We start from the raw sequence: 27175 nt of genomic DNA, 5'->3' as shown, positions 1-27175 counted from the left end.
AAGTTTGACTTCTAGAGAGACCTTGAGGGTGTGGGATTTTGCTGAGTAAAAGTCAAGAAGAGAGCTTTCCTCTTCTAGAATTTTGCTGCCTTTCTCCCCCACTAAACCAAATTGTCCTTTGGGAAATTTATCATCATCTCTCTTTATTCAGATGCAAACTATTTAATATTACACATGCCTCAGCAGACTTGTAAATGTCTAAAACCAAGTCTCATCCCAGAAATTCTTTGGATTTAGGTCATTCTTCCATGTCTTTGATGCTGGGTGGACCCTCCACTTTAACATGAGGCTCTGAACTGGCTTTGGTTCCAGAAGGCACAGTCAGGGCTAAGTGGGGTTGGGCAATGCTGCATATGGAATGCTCCTGGATGTCACAGTACTCCATAATTGCATATTGCAGGAAACAGCATGGCTGGGAAAAATAACTCATCCAGGTCACTTGGTGCTTGACCTTCAAGGCTGAATAAGGAGGGACACCTAGTGGGATGGGCATTATGCTTGATGAAGCGACAAGAGGTCTACCAGTGAGACATCAGGGTGAGTCACGGAATAAAACTCCCAGAAGGGGTGAGGCTCTTGTTCCTAATCTCAAGCACAGGCTGGCAGAGAAAGGGGTGCTAAGGGGGGGGGGGGTTGACCTTGGGAAATAGAAAGGACAAGAGGAGCTACTGCAGGAAGCAGGACAGAGCCAAGGAATGCTGGGAGCAGGTGACAACTGGACAGTGGGAGCCGAGCAGAGGTCCGTCCTGCTGGACCAGGGAGGAAGGAGGTTACTGCTCGTGTTGTCTTTCTTTCTCCCCTCTCCTCTCCCTCTCAAAAGGCATTTGAGCTAGTGGAATAGAAAAAAAAGGGGTGAAGGACAAAGAAACAGAGAACGACAAGTAATGGGAAAGGAATGAAAAGTGATGCTGATGTGGCTTTGAGGAAGAATTATGGTCCCTAAGATAAGAGGATCAGAAACATCTCAATGAGATTGGACAGAAGGAGGGAGAGAAGCTAGAAACAATAAAGGAGAAGAGGAAGGAACCCTTAACCTGTAAATACCATGGTGGCCTAACTTCATCAGCTTTTGATGAAAGAAACTGAGTTATAAATCCTTTTAAAGGTCATCAGAATAATCTTCTTTTCCAGAGAAGGTGAAGGTATGGAAGGAGAGAAACTGGAGAGGTTTTTTGTTTGTATGTTTGCTTTTGTACTACATCATGGCTGCCCCCACCCGCAGAGTGATGTGGAACTCCTGGAGGAAGGTAGGGAAGTAAGTGAAATCCCAGCTCTGGGATTCTTGGGTTCTTAGGTGTGACCCTGATCTCTGTCTATCTGCTCAGCTTTCCATGCCCAAAGAAACCACAAGATTACTTTGCAATGAATATATGAATGTTTTATATCCAGATAATGTTGCCCTTCAAAATATTCTATACACTGCAGTTCCTTGTACTAATATCTAATATGTTTAACAAACTGTTTCTATCAAGTAAAGAAACACACAAGAGAAGGACAAATGAATGTGTATAAAGACACATGATTTTAAAACTCAATTCAATTCCCCGTTATTCACCAGACAGGATCCAGAGTCTATGGCTTGCTCCAAGAAGAAAAATAAAACAAAATCCACCCTCAAGAAACAATGATGGAATGCCAACCAGAGTATTAATACAGACATTCTCGGAAAAAAATATGTCCTAGTTTTTAAAGACAATCCCTAAAGAAATATATTCAAAATATTCTGAGCAACAATAACATCCTGGAAACACATGTCCAGGCTTTTAAAGCGATTTCCTTGAAGATGAAACACTCTAAATTTTGGTATGGTTATGAGGGGAAAAATCAGTCCCGTGATAATATTCTCAAGCCTCCTATGCAACCATTGGTGGGGGAGATAAGAAAAGTCCCTGTTATTTCCAAATCTGCTCTCAAAGGAGGAGAGGAGCAAGACCAGAAAAGAACAGGAGGAAGGTCTCTTCTGCATACCTCCGGAGGGCTGGTATATAGCAGCAGATGTGAGCCGAATGAGCTTGTGGGGAAGAGCAACCCAGAGGCCAGACCTCTGGGAGCAGAGCAAGGTACCCCAGGGAGGAGACCCTGGGCAGAGCTTAGGAGAAGCCCGGCCCTAGAGCCTTTACCCAACCAATGGAAATGCAGCTCTTATTTTTGGGCGACATTATGGACGGAGAAAGGAAAGGAAAAGGTGTTTTAAAAGTAAAACTATGGGGCTGGGGATATAGCTCAGTTGGTAGAATGTTTGCCTTACAAGCACAAGGCCCTGGGTTAAATCCCCAGCACCGCAAAAGGGGAAAAAAAAAAAAAAACAAAACTATGAATTATCAGTTGTTGCACTGTATGCTTGCAGTAGCACACTAGGTCAAGAAAAACTAAGACCTTAAGATGAAACCATGGGAATGAAGTGCAAGTGGCCTGCTCACTGGGGCTTTGGAGAGCCCAGGGAAGCCGAGGACCTGCAAGCCTTTTCTTTCAGCCTGTCCCTTTAGCAGTTCTTCAGTAAGGATAAAACCTGAAGCTTAGAGAAGAACCTAGTGGTGTTTAGGAGAAAATAAGAAAACTGGTCAAGCATTCCACTCACCAGCCAACCAGAGTATTAATACAGACCTTCTCTGAGGAGGGTATTATGCCAAGTGCTGGGTATTGTCTGCTTTCCCCAAGCACCAAGATTTCGGTGTTTTCATAGAGAATCCACTCCATCATCCAGAATCTTATCTAAGCTAGCCACATCCACTCCGTGTTTTGTGTACTTTGGGTCTGATTTTAAATCATTGCTGTATAGTTCTGAATGAAAGAGAATGCTCCAGAAAGCAAATCTTTTCCAGTCTCTGCTGTAACCTTCCCCCGTTCCCTGTGTTGTTGCGTTAACTCACGGATACACGTTCACTCACCCGTGCACACAGGAGATCTAACTTGGACATGGGTTCATAAGCTGCATCACTCTTCCATAAATTCACCACAGCCTGTGTTTACTTTTCCATCATCCACAACATGGTTTTGTCTAAAGCTTCCTTGGTTCTTTATGTCACTGATGAATGCAATTGAGACCCAGGGCTTGCACATCTCAGTGTCTTTTCCTCAGTTGTTAAGGAGGCCTGTGGCCTTCTTGATTTATTCGCTTCTGTACCTTATATGCTTATGTGACTATAGCCAGATTTATAACTACGCTGAAAATCCTCCCAGGCATCCCCCCACCTTTTTGTAAGGTCACAAAAATTTCACCATATATTTTTTCACCACAGCCTGATGAAGACGATGTCACGACCTGAGTTCTACATTTATACAAATGGGCCATTCCTCTATCACAATGTGGTGCAACCTATTGCTGGGATCCACTGATAATGCCAGTTTGTGTGATAGATTCGGTTACTGCAAGGACAAGTTCTGTTAAAAAGAGAAAGATTTCAGAGTTGGCATCATCTCAAACGTCTGTGTTAGATTCTCAGACATCTGTGTCTCCCTGAGAAGTAACTTTTTCACCATCAGAGCTGTCCAACAGAGAAATAAGCCACTTCCTAAGGGAGGGAACATCCTGCAATGGGAAGCGGTTGGGCAGGACCATTTCTCTGTGTCGTGGGGGAGACAGAGCGGTGATGAGGTCTGAGGATGCTCCATTTCCATGCCTGCACAGGATTATTGGAAAATGACACTTAGTGAGGGTCTTTTATTTCAGAGTGAGTTGTTTGGAGAAACAAGGTTGGGGTATGTTCCAAAGTTGGATCCAATGGAAGATGCGTAGGCCGACCTTTGCAACAGGCGTGGAGTGCATGGAACTGACTCTAGGGCTCAGGCCATGTGGCTGCACTAAGGATCAGAGCATGGTGAGATGACAGCTGAGAGTCAGTCTGAGTTGTACATGTTGAGTCTGGACAGAAAGATGTGGCTGTCCCCACACTGGCATCATTATTCAATTGATTACTGAATCAGCTCTCAGCTCTGGACTCTGGGGCCTGTCTGTATCTCCTTCTCCTGCCCTCTCATCCCAGAGATACCAATTCATGGTCCAGCACACTTGTCTAACCTGGAGGAGGGTGTCATTCTTAAGTTCTACCTGCCATCTTTTCCTCTGTAGGAAATCAAACTCCAAACTAAGTGTGCCCAGAACCTCCAGGAGTGATGTAGGATTTTAAGCGCACAGGTCTGGGGCCCAGCTTGAGAAAGCAGAGAGTGAAGAAAAGCAAAGGATTCAGCACTGCTTCTCAGTGAGGGTAATTTCCTGAAGCCTGGGAGAGCAGGAGTGAGTGTTCTTCCCAAGTAGAGCATTTTGGTGAAGTCCATGTGTGATGATACCACTGTAACCACAAAGGAATTTACCACAGGAAGCGTCCCAGCTGTTGCTTATTAGCATTAGAACAAATTACACAAAGCAAATTGTTAGCAGACATGTTTCCATAATCTTTAACTGGTGGCAATAAATAAGAGCGATTCTCTTTCAAGTAAATGCTAGATTTCCAAAAATCCAGCTTCCAATTGTCCGTGAAGGGATCCTCTTGGAGAGCCCTTGGAGGGAATGACACTCTGGGAGTCGCTGCAGGGAGGGGAGGGGGAGGGGTAGGCAGACGCTGCTGCTGGGTTTGACATCCCAAAATGGAAACAGGAATGTCTAGGCCTCTGGATGTCTGACCATCTGCTGGATTCCCCTCTGGGGGTTCTCAGTGTGGTCCTCTCATGCCACAGGGATATAAGCACATGGCAAGACAACAGGAGAGCCAGGCAAGAGTTCTGTTCTTGGCGTGTGTTTATGGCAAAAAAAAAAAAAAAAAGACAGTTTGCACCCCTCTCCTTAACAAAATGTCGCATTTTAAAATTATCTACTCCTACGCAGTCCCGTGTCTTGTGTGAGGTTTGCTTTTTCCCCCCCTCTAGTGCTAGAGATTGAACCCAGAGAGCCTCACATATGCTAGGCAAGCACTCTACCACGGAGCTACATCCAGCCCTAATTAACCTCATACAACAAAATGTCCAAACCCCTCCTCCACCCCCTCTGGAGAAGACTTGAGAAGGTGTCCTTTTGAGCACATATCAGACAGTGCTCACCTCTTGCTTTATGCATACAAATCCTTGGTCATTTCTTTAGAAAGAAAGCAGAATATTTCCATCTTTCAAGATCTTCTGACAATGACTAATTTCAAGTCCCTAGTCACCTTTGGGCATTTCTAGTTTTTTTCAGAGATTTGACAAAATTCTTCTAAAGCAATCTCAAAAAATAATTTAAAAAACAATTTTAATTAGAAAAATAAGAAACATCCTATACAGCACATAAATATGACAATAGGTTATTGTCAAATCACAGATCGGGACTATTCAAATAACTGTTTTTATTGTTTGCCCAAGAAATGTATGGTTTTGTCCTTTTTTGCTGGTTTCCTTTTTAATCAAACCAACCTCAGCCCAGTATTCCTTCCAACGTATTCAATATCATACGTGGTTCTCCTGAGGGGTTCTTCAATCCTTTATTTCTGTTGAAAGGAAAAATCCTTGGCAGCTTGCTGAAGGGAAATGATGGAAACCCAGTATCCTGAATGAGGCAGACGACTCCCTTGTCTGGGGATCCCCCATGAGGCCTCTAGTTGGTCACCCTGAAGCCCAGGCACGGCATGTCCAGTCAGATGCCTGAGGAGGATAGGCCCAGAACCCCAGAACCACTCTGGTCATCCAGCTGCCTCTAGGGTGCACCCTGCTGGCATAAGAGGGCACACTTAGAAGTAACAGCCACAGGAAGACTTCAGGGACTCTGCCTCTGTTGCAAAGCTGGGGAGCCATTCTAACCCAAGCAATTGCAAATCACTGATACATTCCCACTTCCTAAGGCTCTTTGGACTACAAGGGCAGGACACACACACACACACACACACACACACCACATCCTTTACTTAAAGTCTTCACAAAGGGAATAATGTGCTTCATAAAATATTTAAAATGCCTTAGGCAATAGAATTGTCTCAACTTTTTTTCAAGTGTTTAACAGACAAGTATAATTGGAAATGTTTGGAACATGAACACACACACACTTTAATTCGGAATTATGCAAAACTATATCATTATTCACTACAACCTGCAGGCAAGCTACCGCCCTGGAATAACAAATACTGTATCTGTCAACTTGAGGGCCCCGAGTAGCTTTCATGTGGGCCAGTGTGACCCCCATGGCCTGACCCTGCAAGGTCTGTTTAGAAAAATGGTCTGGTGTGTTTTACATTTGAGAAGCTATTTAGCTGCCTGGTTTGACAAGATTTTTGAGAGGGATGAAAATCAATTATAATTGCCGTATTGCCACAATAATTTGGTCAGCTAATTGCATATCAGTACAAAAACAGGCAAGAATAATTTCCTTCCCAGGTTCTTCTCTGATATGGCAGCATTCAGTTTAAGAGTTGTGAGAGTTTTAAAAAGTCAAACCTTAAATATCATGGCTTCAGCAATCTGGCCTGTTGAAAGTTTCATGCGAAATGAGACAGCACCTGGGTGAGAGCAATTACATGGGAACCTGGTTCCAGTTTTTTTCCAGGCTTGAGATGGGAACATCTCTCCGCCTTGAAAACTACCCAGGTTATCTCTTTGACATTGTTTGGAGCTGATTTTAACTCAAGGGCACCCGTGTTTGTGTGTTGGTAGCCAGGGAGGCACTGCTGAGGGTGGGTAGGATATTTTGAAAGCTTAATGTGAAAGTCTAAAGGAAGCACATGTCAATAGAAGAGGCACCATAAATACAAACAGGCTGGACAAAACCCACAAAAGTGAAGAACCTGGGTTGTCATGGGATTTTTCTGGATCTCCTTGTTTTTACACTGGCAATTCTGAATACATCAATTGCCCAACTTCTTGAGGGAAGTTATCAACTTCAGAGTGAGCACTTAGCATTAACATAATTTTAAGGGACAGAGTCTGTTATTCACTTCAACATCCCAGAGGCTCTATCCCAAGGCCTCATTTGGGGCAGTTTTGTTATGTGCTGAAACCAACATACATGAAGTTCTTCCACTGTCTGATAAAGCTCAATTCCATAGGTGAGGTTGGAACCTTCTCTTCCTCCCCTCTGTCAAATTATCTAGCCACTACTAGTGTTTTTAAAAAGGATTTTGCTATGATGTTCTTTCTCAGTGTTTCTCAGCAAAGTGGGCCTTATAAGGTGGCATGCAATATTTCTTACGGTCCTCATCTAAATTCTGATTCATACAGTCCTTATGGAAATCCACCCAGGGCTGCCCTCAAAGCCATACAGGTCCTGTCCTGCACAAGGGCAGCTGGTGGAGGCGGGAGGGAGCTGAGATCCCACCTGGCTGCATTTGCCAGCTGCGACCCCTCTCAGGCTGCATCCTGGAGGAAGGTGTGCCTTTTCTAATTTAAATTTGGACCCAGGGAGGCCCTGAGTTACTCATGACCTCCTCCTCCCAGGAATTGCAAGGTCTAATATCCACCTCTTCATCTCCAATGCTTTTGATGTTCTTTCAAGGAAGAGGACATGCCCATCGAAAAGGTGGATTTATTTTGAGGATATGTTTCCTATTCAGTGAGAAAAAAGAAAAGAGAGGAAGAAAGAAGAAGGATACAAAGAAAAGAGGATGTCCTTCTGCCTAGTAAATTGTGAATTCATTGTCCTTCTCTGGACACAGCTGCAGAGGGGTAGAAAATCAATTTTTTTTCTATTACTTCATGGTGAGGAAGGAAAACCTATTTGTAAATTGAATTAAACCAAATAACAGCGTGTCTGTGTATTTGTTGAGGACTAGAAAAATTAGCCACAGACACAACTACAGAATCTAGCAATGTAACTAGAAATCAACACTCTCCATTTTCAAAGCTTAGTTAAGACATTTTTCTTTTTCTTTTTTCAAGAAACATCCATAGCTAAATGTCACTAAGATTCTTCAGTGTGACAACACATCAACACCTCAGTATGGACTCTGGAAGGGAAGGGATTCCAAAGCCCCATCTGTGCAGAGCGTGCTTTCTAATTCTTTCCTTTGCTGCTGTGTACAGTCAGTCAATAATGCTTGGGTATGAACTAGAATTTTCTAGATGACAATTTCTTCTCAAGCTGCAATATGTGGGTCTGATTGTGGGATAAATTCCCTATTTCTGTGTAGGCTAGATCTTCTTCAAAGAAACCCTAGGCGGTGAGTCACAGGGTTCTGAATAAGCAGTTCGGCAGCAGTCAAGGGTCCTGAAATTTCATTAGCAGTCTGCCCTCTAGTGGGGCAACATAGTACTTCAGATAAGTGCGAATAGAAAAGATCTTTTCCCCCCTTCTCCTTCAGAAAGTAAAAGAATTCAAGTTTTCCAGATAGTGCAAGGTGAGGCAATCATCCTCAGAGCTGAATCCAGCAAGGCTCACACTGATGGGTCCCCAGGTGAGAACAGAGGCAGGTGGTGCTGTGGTGGGTGTCCCTGCAGGGACGAGTTCTTCTCACATCTTTGGAACCCTCCTGGGCTCTCCTTACTCTCTCATTGTACAGATAGCACCCACTCTAAGAGCGACCAACAAATCAAGGAATGTTAAAAAATAATAGGCTTTTGGTAAATTTTTGGCAAATCATTAACAAAGATGAACCTTTTAAAAAGAGCCAGGTAGAATTTTTTAAAAGGCGAAGATACACTCTTTTTATAAAAAAGACCAAGTCATTGTGGTTGCTAAGAAGAGAATCTATTTCATGATGTTGGCTGGATGTTGGTAAGGCAGAAGATAATCTTGAGTTCGTTGTCTTGGGTTCACCTTTTATCTTTTAAAGATCTTCAGAACTTGGCTTGTTTCAGCTTGTCAATGTGGTAGCAGAGTTTCAGCGCGGGTCCTAGCTTCAGGCCGAGGTACTTCATGATCATGTCACTCTTCAGCAACAATAGGGCATTGCCGTCAATCTCCTGGTGGAACAGAATCAGAAAGGAAAAAAAAAGAAAAGAAAGAAAGAAAAGAAAACCCAGGAGATGGTCAGAGTAATCAAATGGTTGCTTAAGGTAAGGTGTGCTCAAGGGATGTAGCAAGAGCAAATGGGTTTATTTAGAGAGCAAGATTTTTAGAAAAATTAAAGCAAACAAATACTATGTGCTTCTCTTCCCATTATCTCCCTGGAATCATCTGATACACTGGATATTCCTGATTGAAGGTATCAAACATAACCCTATGTACGTTCCCAACATCCCATGTGTGATATCTGTCATCCAATCAAGGGCTAAAAGTGAAAACAAAAAATGAAATCCATTAGACCTGAAACCAGAGGTTGCCTCTCCATTCCATTCCTGATGCTGGCAATGAGAACCTCACTTCCATCCATCCCCTTATCCCTGGTTTCTTTTTTTTTTTTTTTGGAGGCTCAGATACTTTAAGTCAATTTCCAGAACTTCCAGTTACATTCTGTGAAGAATTTCGAGTGTTTTTTTTTTTAATTTTTTTTTTTAGCCCTGTCAATGACACAAGGTGGCATACACTAAATAATATGCCTGCTTCACCCCCAAACTACTAAGGGAGTGAACCAATCCTTTGAAGTCCTGGTATAGCTCCCATTTGTCTCTAAAGTTGGTAACCCTCCAGAATGCATATGGAATTTATGAACCTAGCCAGGCTGGGTATCCTTACTCACTAGAGTGCTGTTTTCAGGTCACTAGAGACAAAAGGTAGTGCTCTCACTGGGTGGTCATGTGGGGAGAAGAGATACAGAGGACTCAGCTGTGTAAGGGTCACCATCCCTCTCGTTATGTCTGTACAGCCAGCCAGTATTGATGGACCACCTAATTCTTGGTCACTCACTCTCCATGTCCTTGACAAAATGACAGGGAGGGCAAAGCTTATCTGTGGACCCCTTCCAGGAGCCCCATTTCCTAATTCCCCCTCTCTCCTATCACCCTGGAAAGACAGCCAGACTCCCTCCGCCCAAACCTGTGTAGGTACAGCCTCCTCCGTGGTTCCAAGTCAGGTGAAGTCACATATACGCCAAATAAGATGTGGGTACCTAGTTAAGGACCATTCTCAGATCTGAGAGTGTGATTTTTATGACAGAATCGTTAAGTAAAATAAGGATCAGAGAGGAGAAAAAATGGTTACCGTTAACAGGCAGAGTAATGCCCTCCTCTCTCTCTAAGATATCTATATTCCAATTTTTGGAATCTGTGAACATGTTAGGTGATATGGTGAAGGGAACTAAGGTTGCAGGTGGGATTAAGTTGCTAATAAGAGGACTTTGAAGTAGGGAGATTAGCCTGGATTCCGGGATGGGGCCAATGTAATTGCAAGGATCTGAAAAGTAAAGAAGAGCAGGTTGCAGTGGCACATGCCTATAATCCCAGTGGCTCAGGAGGCTGAGGCAGGAGGATCACGAGTTCAAAGTCAGCCTCAGCAACTTAGTGAGGCTCTTAGCAACTCAGTGAGACCCTGACTCTAAATAAAATATAAAAAATGGCTGGGGATATGACTCAGTGGTTAAGCACCCCTGGGTTCAATCCCCAATACCAAGAAAAAAAAATCATAGGAGAAGAAATCAGAAAAGAGGACCATGTATGGAGAGGGCAGACTGTGAAGGATTCAGCTGGATGTTACTGACTTGAAAGACGGTGGTTGGGGGTTACAAAGGAAAGAGTGGATCTTGAAACCAGAAAAGGCAAATGAACAGAGATGTTCCCTAGAACATCCAGAAAGGAAAGCTGCTCTGCTAACACCTGCACCTTAGCCCAGGGAGACCCAGGCCAGGCTCCTGACCTACAGAACTGTGAGAGAAGAAACTTGGATTGTTTAAACCAACTATATTTGTAGTCATTTGTCACAGCAGCAATACAGAACTAACATAGTAAGCTTGGCAGGTAAAGTATTTTAATTCCTACCTTTTATTCATTTACCCTCTTGACATAATTCAGAATCGCTGAAATAACTGCAACACTACTTGTTAACTGCAGGCTACCTCTGAGCCCTACACCATGCGAAACACTTTATGTGCATATTCTCATTTAATCCTCAAAGCAGTTTAGGAACGCGCACTATTACAGTTCTCCTGGCGTATTGTAGGTGTGCTATAAATGACTGTTGAATGCACAGACAGATGGATGGATAGGCAGGAAAATAGGCACTCCCGATGAAGCCCAAAATGAGAGAACAGATGGGACAAGTATCCCTTAAAACAAAACCAAGAGATTGTTCTGCTCTGAGAAGCCTGTGTTTGCAGCTGTCTCTCTCATCCCGGGCTCCCTGGAGGGGACCCCTCCGGCTAGTCCAGACCCTCCAGCATCCTCCTTCCCTGCTCCCGACTCCCCTCGGGTCCTGGCCAGGCCCACCCCTTGCATACGTGCTTTCGGAAGAGCTCCACGTGAGGCCCCAGAGCCTGCGGGTCGGCGTCTCTCACGAACCAGACCACGTCCTCCACAGTCCAGGTGGAAGGGTTTCTGCTCCTCGGCCGTCTGGCATCCTGGCTGTCTGGAGAAGGGTTGGAGGCTGGTGGGATGAGCAGAGACAGGGAGAGCATGAGCCAGCGGGACGGGCCTCAGCTCCTACCTGATGCTGCCTGGGAAGGGCTCCTCCGTGCCCTCCAGTCCAAGGTGGGTGCGTGTGACCCCCTGTGACAGGGAAAGGCTGTGAGTGGCTGCTCTGTCAGAAGCAGGGGCCGTGGGAAGCCAGCACCACCCCATCTATGCAAAAGCCCTCTGCGTGGCCTGGGAAGGAAGCACCGGAAAAGGCCTTTCCTTCAACAAAGAGGCTGACGTCCTGAGGCAAGTTAGAGTTTTCAAGACCCTTCTGCTCAGTTCTCTCTCGGTGGGCCCACACCAGGGCCCAGAGGAAGCGAGTCAAGATGAATGTCCAAACTAGCCTCTGCAGGTCTGTGAGGTGAAGGGACTTCAGGTCCTCTCAGCCACCACAGGCTTCACACTGAGATGACAAAGACAGGGCAGAACCGAGGGGCATCTGGGTCCTTGTTCTTCATCTCTGTGGGACAAATCTGCCACCTCCTACTTGGAACCCTTGACTATGAGTGGTCCATCCCTGAGAGCTCATGCAGAAAGACAACGTCACTTCATTCACTGCCCTAGGGACACACCCATCGCCCCCACTGTCCTGCAAGGCTGTAAGAGCACCTTGATAATCTCCACTACACTGTGAATTCCGTGGCAGCCAAGCCTGTGCTTGGTCTATAGCTGGTTCTTGAGAAATGGCCACAGAAGTGTCATTTCGCATGCAGTGGGTGAGTGAGGTCAGGACAGGCAAAGAAAGGAGGGAGAAAGGAATGAATTAGAATGAATTAGAAGCCTGACTTTTTGGGTGTCCCAAATCAACTCATCCTCTCCCTAGAACCAGCTTCTTCTCCCGTCTCCTCCATTTCTGGAATCTCCTCCTGCTTCTTGGCCCCTCCCACACTTAATTATTCACAAACTCTTGGGAGGATGCCTCCTGTGCTGGTCTCTTCCATTCTCTGGCAAATCTTGGGTAAGAACCTCTTAGCAACCCCAGCAGTGATTTTCCAATGGGTCTCCTCTTTCCTCAAGGTCAAGGCTATCTTTAGTCTCAATAGTACCTTTTCTTGATAGATGGCGTGGGAGAAGAGCTTTGGTGGCAGAATCATAGGGTTAGATCGCAGAGCCCTGATAGTCACTTTTTGACCATGATGCAGTATACCAGATGTAAAATAGCAGCTCTCTCTAGCTGGAGGGGCGGGAGCAAGGACTGAAAAGGGACAGTGACAGCAGGTGATCCTTGGAGGGAAGAGGCGCCCAGCCTGCTTCCCCTCTTTCCCGAACATCTCAGCTGGGCACATCTGTTATGGCTGATGTCTCCCAGCCTCCCTTCAGCACCCTCAGCTGGTGCTTTGACTTGTCTTTAAGAGGTATTTGCTCTGCCTCCTTTTCCACTGATGTCCCACCAGCTGTTGAAGCCCAGGTGACACTAGATGTCTGGTGAACAATGTCACTATCCTTTCTGCTGTCTGAACATCACCTGCCTTCCCCTTTCACCCTGAACCTTGATTTGTTCTTCTCTTAGGATGCTTTCCACATTCTGCTTTGTAGTACGATTATGTACTTTGCTGGTACCTCCAATTAAATGTTACTTTCTTGAGAATTCCCTCCATTCATTCCACATTCATTTATAGAGCACCCTCCCTATCCAGGTCCTGGGTGAAATGTTTAGCAAAAAATACAAATGTGATTTTTTTTTTTTTTGCAGTACTAGGATTGAACCCAGGGGTGCATTACCACTGCCATACACCCCTACCCCTTTTTATTTATTTATTTTTTTAATTTTGAGACAGGGTCTCTCTAAGATGCTGAGGCTGGCCTCGAACTTGTGATCCTCCTGCCTCAGCCTCCCAAGTTGCTGGAGTTACAAGAATGCCCACCATATCTGGCAGTGACCTTCTTATTACAGGAGTTATACATTACATTGATTCCGCCATGGATCTAAGTAGAGTAAGCATATTTGAAATGTGGGTTCAATAAGTGTGAAATGAATCAATACACTCTGCAGAAACTGTCAGGTTATTTGCATACTGAGCCTTGTATAGATGATCCTTAATCCTATTTTAAGGCTAGAAAAAAACAGAGGCTCTGAACAATGAAGCAGCTTTCCTACAGAATAAGTTAGAAGTTGAGAAGTATTTGCTTGTTTCTTTAATCCCAGAGCAAAGTGGTTTTCTTCTGTCTCTTTTTCCCTTCTCCTTTTACTGCGCTTGAGAAGTGCCGGGTTCTCCATTAGTGCTGAGAAAAAACAGCATCACATTTCTGAGTCTATCCTAAATACATAATGGTTTGGTTGAGAATTGGATTTACTTTGAGATTTTCCCTGCTTTTTCCTTGTTGGATCTGGAAGGGTCCCATAAGGTGGTTTGGCATGGGGCATATTGCTGGGAAACTGTTAATGTACCCCAGAGCCATCTGAATGCTGATGCATGCTTATTAAAGATGATTTCACTCCATTTAAAGACATCTGCACTCAACATGGGGACCAGAAATCACGGAAATCGCATTTGCCCTTGGAGCCCGCCCATCAGAGCACGGGCGTTAATCAGGGCAGTAATAGATGCTCTGACTACAAAGGCGGGAAGTCTTTCGTCTAAGAATGATTTTAGAGTGATCAGAGCAGAGGTCAAATCTAATTTCCTGTGTTTGACAGGAAGGGGGAGAAACCAGACCAATTAATAGGATCATCCGCAGGATCCTAGGGTCCTTTGAACGAGGTCAGGGAAATGTTTCTCATCAGCCACGGCCATTGGCCATCGGGCCAGGCAGAGGGGCTGGTTTGTTCTCAGGGAGGAGGCTCTCAGGATGATGGCTGTGGAGGAAAGAGATGGCTAGTTACCACTGGTATCTGGTGTGGGCGTTTTTCCACTTTCCCAGGATGCAGCCACAGCAACCAGCCTGGCTCAGGAGTATTTCTAGGGGAACCTGTTAGTTATACAAGACAGAGAGCAGCCGGAAGCCTAAGTTACACCTTGGGAGTTGCTCCTGATCCAAAGTACATAAAGTCACTCTAGAAGGAAGAAAAATGGAACTTTCCAGCAGCAGGTTTGCAAAGCCTTTACACAGCGCGCTGTGCTCAGAAAGAAAATAAAATACACCACCGCCTCCCCCACTTCCAGCTGCTGCAGAGGTGTCAGGAAGACAGATGGGTCCAGCCTGACACAACCAGGGCAGGCAGATGTGATAGGTTAACGGTAAGCCAAGATGGATTGAACACATCTCGCTCCTCTGCAGACGGAGCGAGCAAAGTGCTCGCCGTGCGCTTTATGAGAGCAGAGTTCTCCAGTGCGGAGAACTGCGTGCTCGCTCATGTCACCTGGGGGTGGGCTTCAGAGACATGAAAAGTGAAACTCAGTGGTGAATGGATGTATAATTAAATCTTCTTGTTTCGAAAGCTGAACTCACAGCAGTAATGGAATGACTGTGAATCGGGATTTAAAAGCAATCCCAGCCCCCTCCCCAGTGCGGGTACTTGCACCATGTGTGTGAATCTCTCCCGTCTTGCACATTCCCACAGCACATACATAATTGCCTTTTGCTCATTCATAATTCAGAGGAAAATTTAGCTAACAATGGAGTCCTGTGGGAGAGTGGAATGAACAATGAGCCGGGAGTTAGAAATCTCCGCCACCCAGAGCCACGTGACCATCCCTGGGCTTCTCTGCTTGCAAGAAGGGTGCTTGGCAGGATTCCCTATGGTCTCTCCCACCCGTGATGCTGGGTGATCCTTTGCACCATGAGCTGGTGACACTGAGGAAGTTCCTAGACCTTTCCTGGCTCAGATCATTCTCTATGGGCTTCAGTTTCTTCATCCATAAATTGTGAATATCATTTGGGGCTTCTCAAGAGAATTTATGACTCGAGTGACTATGAGGCACAGGGCTGGAGCCTTGAAGGTGGTCTTCGATAAGACCCCTCCTCAAATGCCCTTCCTTGCCTGCTGCAAGCCCCACAGGCCTCTCGGTCTCTCTGTAGCTAGAGCCGGTTGGAAGGGATGGGGTAGTGGAAGGGAAGGGGAGGGTAGATCTGTTCCCAGCACCTCCTAGTGACCTGGTTTTTGTACAGGGTGTTCTTCCTGGAAACAAGGACATGTAGAGTATGTGAGGTGCCCAGGGTAGCCCACGATCTAGGCAAAATCAGATGGTTTGAAACAGTGTTGTTTTTCACTATTTCTATTCTAGAATTTACCCGACACTGAGGTAAAAGACCTAAGGGAGAGAAGAGAGGCTGGCCACTCCTTAGATTTTAAGCGGGATTTTCTTTCAATCCTTCAAAAGGAGCCACCCACCTGGTGGTGAGAACAGAAGCTGTCTCTAGAGGAGACACCACAGCTTGAAGTTAACAGAGCTGGGTTGAATTCCTTCTCAGCCACCAGGGACACTGCGACCTCCTAGCAAGCAACATGACACCTGGGGAAGCCTCCAGCCACCCCTCCTCCACTGCCCCCTCCAGCCTGCACCTGCTGCCCATTCTGGCTGCACCACTGTCACCTCTCTGAGGAGCCTTTCCTGACCCCCGAGAGAAGCCCAGTCACCCCCTTTCCATCTGATACACTTTTCCTTTCCAGAAATAATCCCAGTTGTGACGAAATGTGTGCAATAATTTTGTTAACATCTGTCTGGAATTGCACAGTCTAAGAACGGGGCCCAGTCTGCCTTGTTCACGGCTCTATCCTGAGACCTGATAAGAGCCCCTGGCCTCTTGTGCTCAGTCAGTATTTGCTGACTGGATGACCCAAAACTCTCCCAGTCTTATTGCCTCAACTGTAGAAGCACCCGCCATCTTGGGCTGTTGTGAGGATTAAATGGGATCATTCTGTAAAACATTGACTAGAAAGAATTAAGAAAAAGCCCATTGCCATTCTTTTTCTCATATGTCATTCAAAAAAAAAAAAAAAGAAGAAGAAGACCAGTAAATTGTCTTTCTAAATTTTATGGCCATCAGCTCACACCTCCATTCAGAAATATCTGGTTTATAATTATTTCAGAGTAAAGTCCCATCTGCTTGACATGGACCACCAAATCTTCCAGCACGATTTCCCTCACGGTCCCTGCACAAATTCTTTTCTTTCCCCAGAACGAATGCGCCGGTGCCACCCCTTTGTCCATCCCACCCCCTCACGTCAGGTGTCCTCCTTCTCCTTTTTCTAGCTGAATTGTTTCTATCCCTGACTCACTGTTGTGGTTTGGATCTGGAATGGCCCCTAAGGTCTCATGTGTTGAAGGCTGGGTTCCCTGGTAGCAGCAAAGTTGACAGGTGGGGAGCCTGGGAAATGATGGTCTCATGAGGGGCTCTGACCTCATCCATGGATTCATCCATTGGTGGATTGATAATCCGATGGCGTCATTAGGAGGAGGTGGTGGAGACTAGGAGGGAGGGCCTAGCTGAAGGAAGTAGGTCACTGGGGCCGTGTCCTGGAAGGGCAGATCTTGTCCTTGGCTGCTTCTTCCTTCCTGCTCTCTGCTTCCTGGCTGCCATGAGCTGAGCAGCTCTAATTTGCTACACTTTTCTGCCATAATGTTCTCCCTCACCTCAGGCCCGAGAGATGGAGCCTGCTGACTATAGACGAAAATCTCTGAAGCCACGAGCCAAAATAAATCTTTCTTCCTCTAAGTTGATTTTCTCAGGTATTTGTCACAGCGATGAAGAGCTGACGAACACATTCGCCCAATGCCATCGAAGCAAAACCCAACCCACAGGAAGCATTTGGGCTGTGATAACAATGTCAGATTTATTTTGCTTCTTGATTCTGAATCTTGGACCTAGTTGTGGCTGGGAATTCAATAGCATGTTCTGTTAAATGAAAAAGTCAGGCAGCTTTTGCTATCTGAAACCTCTTTAGAGCTCTTGGTGATGGGATCTTGGATAAGAGACAGGGAAGAGTTCCCAAAGATTCACCCGAGCCTCGGCATGTACCAGGGAAACGTGCCCCACGAGCGCACCCCTTCAGAGCCCCCTGGCAGCGAGGTAGGCAGATATGTCAAGACAGCGGGAGGCCAGGGTAAGTACTCACAAGGGGGGAAGGAGGCTGAGAAATTTGTCATGTCATCAATACCCACCCTCCTGCCTGCAGACTCGTGCAGTTTTCTGGCTTCTGTGGTTTTAAACCATTTTGATTACCATCATAGGGAGAAAATCCATTTTTAGGTTTCTTCCAGGACTTAAAGACTTGGGTCAAACCTTCCGAAAGAGGTGTGGTTTCTTGATGCCGACTGATTTCACTGGGGATGCAATTTTGGAGCCATGTTGACCAGTCCTTTGGGGGAAAGAAAACTTAATAGCCTTCTGGAGGACCCCCAATAGGGTCCAGGCTGAAGTGGGATATGCGTGAGAAGACTGGAGATTTTCTCTTGGGTTTTACTGTACTGCCCCTCAGTTCAGCAGGTGGAATATTTTGGTTTCTGAACATTTTTAACTCTGCAAATTTTGTTCAAGCAAAGCACATATAGAACCCCACTCTGCAAATGTGAAGAGGTCCTGGTTAAAGAGAGGAGTAAGGGGCCTGGAAACCTAAATGCTCTTGTCCCTTCTTCTCTATCCTCTAGAATCTCAGAAGGAACTCTAGAACCCCTTAAGCCAGTTCAAAGATTCCTGGGGCAGTTTAAAAGACAGATTTTGGAATCCATTGAAGTCAATCCTGGCTCAACACTTGATTGACCTCTTGATCCTCACTAAATGGGCTATAATAAAACCAATTGCTTATAAATAATAAATTATAAACATAATTGTTAACAAATCTTAAACAGTATATATGGAAATGGCTTATAGTAGCTGCTCAATAAATGACAGTTTAATGCAGGCCTCTAACAAGCCATGCTTTGCTGGAGCTTGTGGGAATTCAAAAATGAATGAGAGACCTCATGAAGCTGAGGGGCTGGTCCCTATCATGGGCAGGACAGAATATGAACAACAAATGGGAAACAAAGTACCCTGGGAAGGAAAATGGAGGAATTGAACATTTCTAATCAGGTGTTGCTGACACTGCCAATTGCCTGCCCCATATCTTTTTTCCATGTTCTCCTTTGTAATATAATCTTTGATTTCCATCTGGATTGTGTTTGCCTGGAATTGAAACTAGCTTCCCTTGCAGCTAGTGGCTCTGTAAGTTCTGGCCAATGAAATGTGAACAGAAGTGGAAAGCTAATTTGGAGATCTTGGCATTGTCCTCTGTCTCCCTCCCCCTGACGCACTTTCCCCATCTTGTTGCTGAGGCTGCATGGCTGAGTGGTTTTTTCCTGGTAGTTTCATTTAGCACCCTGCAGAAGGCAGTGCTTCAATGGAACCTTTGAGCATGGAAGAGTTCACACCCCCAGTGCCTCACAGAGGCTGCCTTTAACTCTTTCTTCCAGGAGCGGCTTTATTCCCAGGAGGCTGTGTGGCTTTGTGGTTTTAAACAACCCACAGCCCCAGCGGGTCCTGCGGATGATGAACAACTCTGATGTCCAGGGCCTCAAGAAGGGATCTCACTAATATTTCCAAGTTGCAAAAAGCACACCCCGTATTCCAGATGCAATTATTGGTTTGCTCAGAGTGGAAGGCAGCAGGAACTGGTGGGCTCTGTTTCTCCAATCTCACATAAGATCCTGGGAGATAGAAGTCCTGAGCTTGTGGGGCTCTCCTGGAATACAGATGGGGCTCCCATGGAGAGGGCTTTCCAAGAGCGAGGTCCAGAGGGAGGGCCAGGGCATCACTCCTGTTGAGATTACTCGATCAGGGTCTAATTCCAGGAGAACAAAGAGTCAGGGTGCTGATATGAAGAAGAAGGTCATCCCAGGCCCAACTGGAAGGAGGCACTCAGGGACTGGGGGAAGGAGAGCTAGCTACTCTGAGACTCTTTGAAGGAGCCCAAATTCTCCGAATCCAGGTGGGCTGAGATGGAGCACGCAATTCTTGAGGGAGTGATAGAAGTTCTCTCGAACCAAATTGTGCCTCCCTGTCATTGCTTGAAACCCTGCATTTGAGATACAAGGCCTGAGATTGCACCAATGTGAGAGGGAGAGAGAGAAATACATATCTCCTTTTCAAGACAAAATACTCCCAGGATTGGATCAATTCAATCAGCATGGTGTCCCATGATCACCATGAAAATGGGAATGGGGTTAAGGAGCAGAGGGTGACAGAAGGAAACACCTAAGGGGCAGAGGAACACCAGGATGAGGTTTTTGGCAATCAAGGGTACCATGAAGGCAGAGACGATGAACAACTCCTATGTGCCAGATATTATGCTACCTCCAGGGCAAAACTATGGCCACCCATCATTTATTTTAAGATGGTATTTCCCAGGTCTTGTTCCCTTCTCTTGTTCTTAGAAATTTCAGAAATGAAGTGTTCTCTCTCTCCTTTGGAAAAGGGGACTCTGCCCACTTAAATCTTCTGCCTGGCCAATGGTTCTGGGCGACACTGAGTGGACTGCAGGGTCCTCTATATTTGGCAAGAGCCTCCATGATGGAGGGAATTTCTGCTCTGTCTCTCAGAACCACCTCTGCTTCCAGGGCCCTGCTCACCTCCGTCCTCTGCCAGGGCAGGCCTGCGTTGGGCTGTGCCCTTCAGGGAAGGAGAGACTCCTCGAAGGGAGGACATGGAGGATCTTGAATCAAACAAAGTGGCTCATGTGCGTGGCTCATGGCAGCCATTGTTGGAGGGACGCACAGCCAGAGAAGAAGCGTGGCTGGTCAAAGAGACAGCCAGCCTGGTGGGCAGCTGCAGAGGGGCAAGATGAAGACCCTGACTCCTTGGTTGGGGGCCTATCTTCAGCAGTTCTCAGCTGCAGAGTTGAGGGGCTGTGATCTGTTGAGGAATTTGCTCAAGGGATCTCTGGCCACTAAATTTATTGGCCTCTTACTGTGCTTAGGACTTGTACTAAATACACGTATGAACTTAATGAATCTTCCCAATCATCCTACAAGGTAGGTGCTGCTATTATTATTCCAATTTTACAGATGAGGAAACTGAGACACAGAGTAGTTCAGACAGGATGCAGCAGACCCAGGATTCCAGATTCCAGCCCAGGCCGTCTGGCTCACATCCTTGCGATCATCCACCCTGCTCTATTTGTTCATGAGTACTGACGTCTGAAAATGATTTTGTAAAGCGACCAGAATGGATTCCGAGCTATCCCTAAAATCCTATATCCCTTCAAGCACTTTCACGTTACATCTTAACAAGCTTTCTTTAGGGGCACGACAGAAGTGGCAGTATAACCAGAATTGTGGGAATTTTGCTTAATTCTGCTTTTGCCCATGTATGTGAGTCCTGCAAGTGTTACCTACCATGAAAGAGGCAATTCTTTACCAAAGTTTGGCTCTTCTTTTTCCTGGGCACAGAGCTACAGCTCCCAGACTCCCTCACAGCTAACTGTGACAAAATGTCCAGCTGTTGTCAATGGAATGTGAACAGAAGTGATGCGCATCCCTCCCAGGCTCCAGGGAAGCATACATGCCTCCTCCACCGGTTCTCCTCTCTCCACTCCCTCTGTCCCTACTTATCCACTGGACACAATGTGGCATGGAGGCAGTAGGGAACAGAAGAGCCACAAAATGGACAGAGCCTGGGTTCCTGAATTGAGATGTACACAGCAGCTAAGAACAGCCATCTTAGACTCTTGAACAAAAACTTTTAAGGGATTTGAGCCAGTGTATGTTTGGGAGTCAACTTATTTCCACAGACTATCCTAAAACACCAGTTTCTTTGTTTATGGTCAGAAGTTGAGATTGGTCATCTTTGAGAATAATAAGAATCCATAAAGGGGCTTGTGGAAAGTTCTACTTTCTCAGTGGTCCCATGTATCAATAGCCATGTCCTCCTCCCCCCAGGCTGTGTCCCCAGGTCAAGATCAGAGGATGTGAAGCCACAGGGAAGTCAATGCATGCGTTACATTACCACATCTGTTTCCTTCAAGAGAGGTTCCGTTTCTCTTGGGGCTGGAGGCTGGGGGCCTCAGTCCAGGTGCTGTGGAGCCTCCAGAGGACACAGGGTTGGTATGGGAACCACTAGTGGTGTTGGCAAGGCCTCCCCCAAGGTGGCCTTCTCCAGAGTTCAGCCTCTTGCAGTACAGTGAGGAGGAGGTTGGCAAGGAGCCCCTGTGGCTAAAGGCGGAGGTGGAGGGGTCCATACTGTAGCGGTTCATGGCTACGGGGCTCACCAGGCACTCTTCGGTGGTGACCGTCTTGGCTGAGTGGGAAAGCAGCACAGAGAAGGAGATCAGAGCAGTTCAGGAGGCTACCTGAGCCTCAGTCCTGGCAAACCCTGCCTGCCTTGGCAGCAGGGTCACCTCTATCTGCAAGGGTGGGAGAGAAATGAACCCCTCTGCATAATCCCAAAGGGCACACGGTCAGCAGATGGAGACATTGGCCTTGTCAGTTAAAGCATATTTTAGTAGGAACTGGGAGATGTACCCTTCCTGGTTAGAGAAAAAAGTTATTATCTTGGCTACTGATGCTTGGAAATAAAATCCAAACCAAAGGCTCTTGGCATTACCTTTGTCCCCCTCTCCTCCCATCTGGTAGTCTCTGCTGGCTTGTCCCAATCTCCCTGCTCTCTCCCTCTTGCCTGTCACCACTGCCCCACTCCCCAGGCCAGGGTTCCCAGGATGGATCAAACAGGAGTCACGTGTCCTAGCTGGGAGAATCAGATTTGGCTGGAGGGGTGACACAGGTGTAATAATGTTTCCTCCCCATATACTCAGATCCAGTACATCAAGGACACAAATGCTGATCTGGACAGCCCAGGGTCCTCCTCAGGCCCTGCACATGAGAACCAAAGAGCCAGTCTAATGTGCAGGGAGGTAGAGGACCTGAAGAGTGAGCCGTCCCCATAGTCCATTCCCCCGGTACATCAGGACTTGCCAGCCTTTTGAAGCTCAACCTTGAAGTCTGTTATACTCTGTGAGCTATACTTGTGACCCACATGGCAATTTCTTTTTTTTTTTTTTTTTTATGTCTTTTTAAAGAAAGTTTTGAGAAATTTGGGGGATAGAAAGAGGAAGGAATTATTCTAGCCTTTCCTGCCCCAGACAAGATGATGTCTGTGTAGTTCCATCAATAATTACCTGTATATTAAACATCATCAAGACAGATCTTGATATCCCCAAAGAGAATGCAACCAGAAACCAAAAACAACAAACACTCCAGGATTAGCAATGCAGAACACACAACGGGGCCACGAGATCTGCACATCTTCTCCATGTTGGGATTCCTCCCACAATGAAGCCTTTGAAAAAATGAAGACTCGATTTTATTAGGAGAACTAGCAGATTTTCTCACAGTTGAGGATACACGTGGAACTGGACTAGTGTTAAAAGTCAATGCAGAGGGGCTGCAGGTAAGCAGTGCTTAGAGATAAAGTCATTGTTATAAATGCTTACATATTAAAGCAAAAAAGATCTAAAATGAATAATGTCCTAACACACTGGGGAAAAAAGAGCAAACTAAATTTAAAGCAAGCAGAAAAAAGGAAGTGAAAAAAAAATTGAGCCAAAATAATTCAATTAAATAATGAAGCCAAAAGCAAGTTCCTTGAAAAGATCATCAGGATTAACAAATCTTTAGCTAAATTGGCAAAAAGTAAGAGAAGACTCAAATTACTAGAATCAGAAATGAAAAAGGGAACAGTATTACCAATTTTATAAAAATAAAAAATTATTTAGGGATACAAGTATAACTATATGCCAAAAAATTATGTCAGTTAGGCAGAATGAACTAACTATTGGAACTGACTCAAAAACAAATAGGGGCTGAGGAGATAGCTCAGTCAGTACAGTGCTTGCCTTGTGAGCACAAGACCCTGGGTTCGATCCCCAGCACCAGGGGAAAAACAAACAAACAAAAAAAAAAAAAAAAAAAAAAAACCAAATAGACAATCTGAGTAGACCTATGGCAAATAAGAGATTGAATTAGTAATAAAATGAAAACTTTCCACAAAGAAAGGCCAAGTCCAAATGACTGTACAGGTAAATTCTACCAACATTGAAAGAAAATAATAATACTAATTCCTCACAAATTCTTCCAAAAAATGGAAGAGGAAAGAATAACTTTCTAACCAACTCTATGAGGCCAGTGTTACCCTGATGCCAAAACTAGAAAGACATCCCAAGAAAACTACAGACTGACATTTATATGGATGCAGAAATCTTCAAAGAAAAACTAGCAAAACTGAATCCAGCAACATATAAAAAGATTTATTTACATACCATGACAAAGAAGGATTTATCCTAGGAATGCAATGTTGATTTAACATTCCCAAATAATGTTATAAACCATATCAACAGAAGAACTGAAGCAACCCAAAGACTACATGATCATCCCAATGGATGCAAAAAAACATTTGACAAAATCCAAAATGCTTTCATGATAAAAATCACTCAACAAACCAGGAATAGAAGGGAACTTCCTCAACCTGATAAAGGATATCTGCAAAAACCCTGTAACTGACATCATAGTTAATGGTGAAAGAATAAATGCTGTCCCCCTCAGACTGGGAACAAGACAAGAACGTTCATTCTAGCCACTTCTGTTAACATCATTCTGGAGGTTCCAGTCAGGAAAATTCCAGCCAAGAAAAAGAAAGAAAAGGCTCCAGATTGTAATGAAAAAGTAAAACTATCTCTTATATGTACCAAATCCCAAGGAATATAATTAAAAACTATTGGAACAAACGCATTAGTTCAACAAGATTGCAGGACACAAAATCATCATGCAAAAATCAATTGTATTTCTATACACTTCAAATGAAATCATTTAATAAGCAATCTTTCGCAAATGGCTTCTTTCACTTAGCATAGTGTTTGGGGTTCATTCACACTGTAGCATGTATCAGTACTTAATTCCTGCTCAAGTAATACTCCATTGCATAGAAATGCCACCTTTTTAAATCCATTCATAAGTTGATAGCCACTTGAGTTGTTTCCACCTTTTAGCTAATATGAATAATATTGCTATAAATATTCATATACTGGCTTTTGTATAGACACTTCTTTGCCTTTCTTTGGGGTGTATACCTAGGAGTGCAATTACTGGATCAGCTGTTGACCCTACCTCATGAGTCCATTTACATGAAATATCCAGGATAGGCAATCTACAGAGAAAAAAGGAGGGTAGTGTTGCCTCAGACATGGGGTCAGGGTGTAGGGGAGATTGTTGAAGGGTATGTGGCTTCTTTTTAAGGTGATTAAAACGCTCTAGAGTTGAGTTGGCTAATGACTACACATTTCTATGAATATGGCAAAAGCCATTGAATTGTATTTTTTTTTCTTTTTAATGGACTTATTTTAAAGTAGTTTAGATTAACTGAATTGTATTCTTAAGTGGGAGAGTTGTACATGTGAATTATATTTCAAAAGGCTATTTTTTTAAAAAAAAAGACTTTAGCAGGAGCCCAGTGGTTGGCAATCTGCAGGCTGTGAATACACTCCCAAGAATTCTGTGCAAATTGGACAACACTACTTGGGCACTAGGACCCAGTGAGGTGAGCAGCCTAAGGTGTGCACACTCTGGGATGCATGCAGTGTGGCTAGTGAAGTGTGCAAGATGTCTTTGGAAACATGGAACTCAGCACTTGTGTCTTGATGGCCTACTTGTGTCTACTGCATCTCTTCTCTTTGGGTCTTAGACCATCAGGATGAAGACTTTAAAAAGGAACAGGCTACAGAGCCATATACCAAGCTGCTTCTGGAATGGATTGACAGGAAGGGAAACTAATGTTTACTGAGCACCTGCTATGGGCCAGCATCATTCTGAAGCCAGTAAGCAGTAAGGCCGTCCTTACGTTCCCTTCGTTATGAAGTTCTCATAATCTGGGCTAGCAATCCTCCTCAGATTCCAAATGGCAGGTGTTTTGGTATAGGTGAGGAAGCACAGCGAGGTCTGGTGTGGTTCTTGGCCTAGAAGAGTGACTTGAGAAATATTTATTGAGTAAACATTTGGGTCAGTGTTAACAGTCAGGCTGCTATTTCACAGAAGAGGCATTGAAATTTGTGTTGTAAGGGGCTTACCTAAAAATTCTTCATGTAGACTTGTGATAAACAATGAAAAAAGATTTAATAAGAACACTTGTTCTGTTTATTTAATATTTTAAATCTATATTAAATATGCCAACATGATTTTGATAGTCCAAGGTAGAGGTTGCACATAATTCTGCATTATGGTTGGAAAATACAGATACAGATGGAAGGCCATTCTCCTATGACAAAATGTGGGAATGGAGAACATAGGAACATACACTTTATTGGTTTAAAAACTGCCGAGACAAAGGTAATAAAAGCCAGTCTATCTGGGCTACAATCCAAATGGACTCATCAGAAGATAAAACTGACCTCAGAGAGCATCCAGCAATAGCCCTCCACCCAGCAAAGGATGCTCCAGTGATTCCAAAGTCTGCCTGGGTGTATAACCGTGGACACCAATCACCAAGCCCAGACTCTGGCTCTGCAGCATGGCTCCAGGAGAGACAGGAATGAATAGCCAGCTCAGATGCACAGACCATGATGGACTTCACTGGATCTGTTCAAACCTGCCTAAAACAGCATTTTCTCGCGTTGATAAATAGTGTGTCACAGCTGAGTGTGAATGTGACTGTTCCGAGGCGGGATCATCATTGTACTTCAGGACTGAGGACCTAGCCCAGCCTGCCACACCCCCAAATGTTAGCGCCTCCCACTGATGGGTCAGGGTATGACCTTAGGTAGAATCTGACTCTGCGGGCATTTCCTAGGGCTGCAGAAGTCCCGACAAAGCGGGTGACTTTAAACAACAGAGGTTTGTTCTGGCAGTTCTGGAGACCACGTGTCTGAGATCCAGGGGCAGCTACCTCTAGGAGCTTTAGGGGAGGATCCTCCTTGCCTCTATCTGGCCTCTGGGGTCGCCCCCATTCCTTAATGTTCTGGCCGTCCACGCTGCTGTCCAGTCTCTGCCTCCCTCCTGAGTTCTCCCCAGGCGTCCTATCTCCAAACTTTTCTCTTTTAAAGACCCCAGTCGTTGGAGTAAGTCCCACCCTAATGTGGCGTGATCTCAACTTGGTGACATGTGCAAAGATCCTATTTTGAGCTAAGGCCCCATTCACAGGTACTGGGGATTAAGATTGAAATATACATCCTTTTGTAGAACAAAATTCAACCTTTTGCAACAGGTAAATGTTATTTTTGATCATTGTGTATTTGAATGTCTATCAATAAAATGCAAAAAGCACATCAAAACAATTTCACTGATACAGTATCATTGCTTGGCCGACTAAAGGCTTAAGTTAAAAGAAATCAATGGAAAGAAATGTCTTAACTTTGCTATAGGTGTCACTCAAACCTAGTAAAAATTGTGAAGGTGGCATGTAACACTTGAAATGCACTGAGTGGGATCCAGTGTCTCTTTTCAGGCCAAGGTGCTGTTGTCTACAGAGTAAACCAAGGACAAGAACTGAGCATCTTAATTAAAAGCTCCCCCAAAGAGATTTTATAATCTCCCACTCAAGCCATTGTGCTACAAAGCTAATAGCACTGTAGAAAGTTCTTCCTTATATCTTACTCCAATCCCTCTTGCTTTGATTTAAAAGATGACTGGTGTATACATAGCCTCCATGTTGTACAAAATCACTAAGTCACTTAACACACAGGTAAATGAATTATAGGTATGCAGAACTTCTAGTAGCTTAAGATTTTAATTGAACTGTGACATTTATAATCTAAATTCACTATTTCGAGTTGGTTAAAAAAAAAAAAGAAGCAAATCTGTATTTTGAGGAAGTCACACTTTTCAAGCGGGTCTAT

General features: G+C 44.8%; 1 protein-coding gene across 4 annotated transcripts in view; it reads right to left on the bottom strand.

Moving 5' to 3' along the window:
• Positions 1-5210: 5210 nt before the first annotated feature.
• The window catches only part of Scml4 (Scm polycomb group protein like 4), a 100070-nt gene continuing 78105 nt past the window's right edge, over positions 5211-27175 (bottom strand). For 3 of the 4 annotated variants that reach the window (XM_047559707.1, XM_047559704.1, XM_047559708.1), the window contains 3 exons: positions 21304-21594; positions 11265-11410; positions 5211-8856 (listed from right to left, as the gene is read on the bottom strand). In XM_047559707.1, coding sequence (XP_047415663.1) covers positions 8731-8856; positions 11265-11410; positions 21304-21594 — 563 coding nt within the window. In that variant the 3' untranslated portion in view covers positions 5211-8730. The remainder of the gene's footprint in view (positions 8857-11264; positions 11411-21303; positions 21595-27175) is intronic. The other variant, XM_047559706.1, reaches the window with a different exon arrangement.

The sequence above is a fragment of the Sciurus carolinensis genome, chromosome 7 (assembly GCF_902686445.1).
Source record: "Sciurus carolinensis chromosome 7, mSciCar1.2, whole genome shotgun sequence".
Lineage (NCBI taxonomy): Eukaryota > Metazoa > Chordata > Mammalia > Rodentia > Sciuridae > Sciurus > Sciurus carolinensis.
Note: the sequence above shows the minus strand (reverse complement) of the source record. Positions and strands in the feature narration are given on the sequence as shown.